At 45.9% G+C, this 5,303-nt stretch overlaps 1 protein-coding gene across 1 annotated transcript; it reads right to left on the bottom strand.

Annotated features, from left to right (window-relative positions):
- Nucleotides 1-1,952: 1,952 nt before the first annotated feature.
- On the bottom strand, nt 1,953-5,297 carry LOC135830053 (uncharacterized). Its single transcript, XM_065342435.1, has 3 exons — nt 5,256-5,297; nt 3,855-3,963; nt 1,953-2,922 (listed from the first exon to the last, which is right to left on the bottom strand). The coding sequence occupies exon 3, from the start codon at nt 2,912-2,914 to the stop codon at nt 2,603-2,605; it is 312 nt and encodes a 103-aa protein (XP_065198507.1). The 5' UTR covers nt 2,915-2,922; nt 3,855-3,963; nt 5,256-5,297; the 3' UTR covers nt 1,953-2,602.
- Between the last annotated feature and the right edge of the window lie 6 nt (nt 5,298-5,303).

Raw genomic sequence — 5,303 nt, forward strand, 5'->3', positions numbered from 1 at the left:
ACAACTAACTTCTCGTAGATAATAATTCAAACAAGGAACTGTCGACATGTCACACGGTGACACATGCCTTCGCAGCGTTTACTCACGGTCATCATGCAATGGTCGGTGGATCGATGGTGCCTGGTGGCTTTCGAAAATTCTTCACTCTGTCGCGATCAAAGTAGATTTTCAACGCATCGCAACTGTCGAATAGGGTAATTCAGAACGAAAACCTTCTAAAAGTAGGAATCAGATGTACACTTGCATGTCCTGGATCGAAGGCCGAGTGACAAGAAAGATTTACGGGTTTCCAAAATCCAGAATAAAAGCAGTGGATTTAGATTGACAGACTGACAGACTCAGTAACTGAACTGGGAATGGGCTATGCACAGGCTTCAGCCTCAGGCTGGAGGGGCTTCGGAGTTTGGTCCCTGTTGGTAGGGATGTCAGCGCGGACACTGCGCATGGCTTTGCGCATTCAATGATGTAATCGATTTTTCAACGCGGCGATGGCAGACTGAAAGAAAATGGCGATCGCCAAAAACCAGCTCAGTAAGTCGGTATTTGACGACTCCCCGATGCAGCTGGACCTAGATTTTGAAGTTTGGAACATTTTTAGAGAGAAAGAGAGGGAGAGAGAGAGAGAGAGAAAGAGAGGGCTAGAAAGAAAGATTACTCAAGCTAATGCTTCAGTAGAGTCACTAGAAGTTCTGGGCACACTGATAGGCTAATATCATCTGACGATTTCCACAGCTTGTGCCGCTTGTTGCAGAGCATAAGTGAAAATGCGCCGCCAGAAGATCGGCGATCGTGAAGTCGGCTTTGGGTAGATTTGGCTTTCGCCATCCCGAGGAGCCGCTCCTGTTGCCTGTGAGAACCAAACCACGTCTCCACACGACTACTCGAACAAAACCCTGTCCACACCTGACAATCGATGTCTCTGGAACAACGGCCCATATGCACGGCGATATGTCAGAAATGCAGAAATTCACAAGAACGAACACCGTCAAGTGGAGCATGAACGCTTCGGTCAAATTTTCTGCAAACTCTCAACATCCAACATCAAGTATTTCTGCCGGGTTTACCGTTGAATCCAGAGCTTTTCCCCGGTTAAATCCAGAGATTTTCAACTCGGAGATCGTGGCAACGATCGGCATGGTCGCCATTTTCCGCTCTGAAAGAACCCTGTCGTTTGGAACGAAAACGGCTTCGCGCCTTCCAACGAAAGCTACAAATCGATTCCAGAACACATGGGCGGCCAACATACCAAACAAGATCCCATTCTGGTAAGCAGGTAGCCTGTAACCACCATCTCCTTGCAAGGAAATTTCAGCCATTTCTCCTTCGTTCAAGGTCTCAATTTTCTGCAAAAAATAGCCAGTGTTTGGCAAAATTTCTGCATGCCACTTCTGATGCGCGTTTGGCTGCATGCGCGAACTGCATGCGCAGTGCACGCGCTGAGATCCCTACTGTTGGCGTCCGAGGATCAAGGACATGTCGACAGCCAACACTGTCAGTGCAGTTGCCACGGCCTACAGTCAATGCAACAAAATAATTCAATCATGCAGAGGATTGAGTAGCAAAGTCATCTACAGTAAAACCTGTCAAGGCGACCACTCTGAAAAGGCGACCACCTGCCCCAAAAGACCACTTGCAACCAGGACCAAGGGATATAATTTTTTTAATAATAATAGTATTTGCAGTCAAACGACTCTGGATTCGGAGACCACCTGGCAACAGAGACCACATTTTGAAGGTCCCTTGAGCGGTCGTCTTAGACAGGCTTCACTGTACATGTAGTCTTGTAGATCTACAGCCTTGTAGACAGACTCAGTGCTGCTCAATGAAATCCAGTCGTGTCACTCGAGTACGCGCCGGGCGTTGCGCTGTCCTAGACCTGCGAGCACACTGGGCTGCGAAATGATGCCAGGGCCAAACGTAGATGTACTGTTACAAATAGTTTACAGTCCTGCTCAATGAAATCCAGTCGTTTACTTCGAAGTACATGTATATTCAAATCGGTGTGGCATGATGCATGCAAGTTTTGAAATGCTGCAATACGAAGGGAAGCCATTGGGCATAGTGGGTTTGAAAACGCAAGGAATGATAAAGCGAGGGAAATGCTGAATCTCCAGACAACTAGCTGCTCGACTTTGTTAGCGAGTGAAGTAGGATTGTAATACTTTCCAGTGGGTAAACTAAATTTGGATAATTTTATGCAGGAGGGTTGGCTGCTTCGAAGGACAACTAAGTTACTTGTAATTCTACAGAGATAATTCACGGTTCATGCACAAAAAAACAGGTTTTAGCAATTGGCAATAGGGCTGTGCGTGCTTGAATTGTGTGTGTGAGCGCGCGGGTGTATGCGTGTGTGTGTGTCTGTCTGTGTGCGTGCATGCACACGCGCATATGTGTGTTTGTCTGTGTGCGTGCATGCACACGCGCATATGTGTGTCGACATGACTTGTGTGTACGAGCCTTTTGTGTAATTGCAAAAAACGGTGACGATGCAAACCTGGAGACCCAGCTAAACGTCATGGTGATACAAACTTCATCTGATCTTCACTCTGCGCCAGTCAAACACATAACCATCAACGGTGACAATGCAAACTTGGGGACCAAGCTAAGCGTCACGGAGATTGAAACACGGTCTGACCGTCCTGTTATGCAAGTCAATCACATCAGGGCAGTCGATGCACTCGAACATGACAAACTGCAGAACGTCGTCAAGATTATTGCCGATGCCCAGGTAGCTTGACAGGTTTGAACAGTAACTACTCTCAGCCAGACAGCGACGCACAAACTCGACGGACGTCCGAAGCGCCGTTTCTTTCTTCAAGCCGGCAAGCTGACTACTGAACGGCTTGGTGGGGATCAAAGCTCCGATATAGACCAGAACGGCCGTCACTACAAACGACAGGACGAGTGACGACATGCGTTCACCTGGAGATGTGCACGTGCAGGCAAGCGCACAGGAACACGTGCACACACACACACACACACACACACACACACACACACACACACACACACACACACACACGCATGCATACGCACACGCACACACACACACACACACACACACACACACACACACACACACACACACACACACACACACACATATATCCGGAAAAGACACCGGAAATCTCAGTACCCACTCTTTCTAAAAGTCTTAAATGATTTTCCTGTGCCAACATACTGTGCTTTCTGGAGTATAAGCCGTACTTTGAACATTCAAAATTCTTCCAAAAAAGGGAGGGGTGCGGTTTATACTCGAGTGCGGCTTATACTCGAGTGCGGCTGGTACTCTGAAAAATACGGTTCCTGTAGATACCCAATGAGTTGCCCAAGTGAACTATATAATATCAAGGAAATACCCCAAACGCCATCTCATTTAGTCACTCTAGTCTATTTATAAACAATAAAAAGGACCAAGGACCTCCTGATGATGGGCCTTGCCCGAAAATTTGATCTAATGTATATCAATTGCAGTGTAGCCTAGAGACCGTTAGAGAGAGTGTGTACAAGGTTTGTGTACAGGATGTATGGATTCATGTATTGGCTACAGTGGAGTCTCCAAACCTTGAGAAAAGGATCTACAAGTTACGCTAAAATGTCCACTGACACCACCAGTTACTGAACAATCAGCTCATGCGATAACATTGCACGACACTGACCGACGGTACTGACGTTCTACACCTAACTGGCTAACAGCTCTAGCACATCTTGGATGCGCACTCCAACAGCCTTCCAACTTGGAAGGTTCTAAGTTATAGAGATAACACAAGGAGTTCCTTGGTTATTTTTTCCAAATTTATCCTTGGCTCTCCATCCGAGTTCACTCCAGTTTATGCAGAGTTAGTACAACAAACCTAATGAGAAGATCCCAGCGTCCTTTAGAATCCTCAGAATCGGATCTCGGTTGAATTTTGGAATTATTTGAAACAGCACACATGTCTCGTCCCACGATAATGATCCATCCTGTAAAGAAAGTAGAAAGGACATGATGGAATTATTGGGGTGGATAGACAGAGGGGTAAAGGGAGAAAGAGAGTTAGAGAGAGAGAGAGAGAGAGAGAGAGAGAGAGAGAGAGAGAGAGAGAGAGAGAGAGAGAGAGAGAGAGAGAGAGAGAGAGAGAGAGAGAGAGAGTACGTGTGTGTGTGTGTGTGTGTGTGTGTGTGTGAGAGAGAGACAGTGTGTGTGTGTGCGTGCGTGTGTGTGTGTGTGTGTGTGTGTGTGTGTGTGTGTGTATGTGTGTGTGTGTGTGTGTGTGTGTGCGTGTGTGTGTGTGTGTGTATGTGTGTGTGTGAGAGAGAAAGAGTGAGAACAACGAGAGAATGAGGTAGATAGATACATAGAGAGGGAGACAGAGAGATAGATAGATAGATAGATAGATAGATAGAGAGAGGGAGAGAGAGAGAGAGAGTGTGTGTGTGTGTGTGTGTGTGTGTGTGTGTGTGTGTGAGAGAGAGAGAGAGAGAGAAATAGAGAGAAAGAGAGAGATTCTTGTGTCTACCATCTAACTCAGACAATGTCGTGGATCACACATATTCGAAAGCCATATGCAAAGTCAATACGTAACGCAAATAGCTGTGCTATAACCTTCTCTGAGCACCACTTACAATGCAAAGGCGAGAGTACAGCAAATGCAGTATTTTCTGATTTCTTAACCAGCTCTGGATATCATAATTGTACGTATTCTTTTCACTCGCATCCCTCTATAATGTGCCATTCATGTTTTACATGCTGGAATGGGGACCCCCTGATCGGCTTCCCAGCCTCTGGGGAATCCAGAAATATATCAATTTACAGTTCTTTTTCTAATTGTCCGCAAACTCCAACGCAGTCATTTACACATTTAGGAAACTTCTCTTCTGAAATCCAAACTCCAAAAGCGGTCTCTTCACTGCGATTCAAATTCAAATTTACATTACAGCAATTTTTTGGGCCTGGCCCATCTTCAGGGTGATGAAAAAAAATGTTGGTGTGTTGAAAATTTGAATTTGAATCGCAATGGAGAGACCGTTTTTTGGAGTTTGGAGTTGAGAAGTGAAGTTTCCTACCGTTTCATCTTTATAAATAATGGGACAGCAGCTGGGATAGCCACTGTACGCGCCAAAAACAATCCGACAAATGCTGCACATGGTAGTCGACTATGATGCATGTAGCATTGGCGGGATTATTTTGGCAAATATAGTAGTTCAAAGTAGCAGAGATTTACTGTGGCCGACATAAGTCGGTAATGGTGATGATATGTGGACGCGCCCCTCACCTCATGCACGTAACTTAGGACGCTGGTGGCGAAATACTCCTGATACCA

This window comes from Sycon ciliatum, chromosome 13 (genome assembly GCF_964019385.1).
Source record: "Sycon ciliatum chromosome 13, ocSycCili1.1, whole genome shotgun sequence".
NCBI lineage: Eukaryota > Metazoa > Porifera > Calcarea > Leucosolenida > Sycettidae > Sycon > Sycon ciliatum.

Excerpts from the sequence above, each read along its gene's own strand:
- LOC135830053 (XM_065342435.1), bottom strand. The coding sequence starts at position 2,914 with ATGTCGTCACTCGTCCTGTCGTTTGTAGTGACGGCCGTTCTGGTCTAT.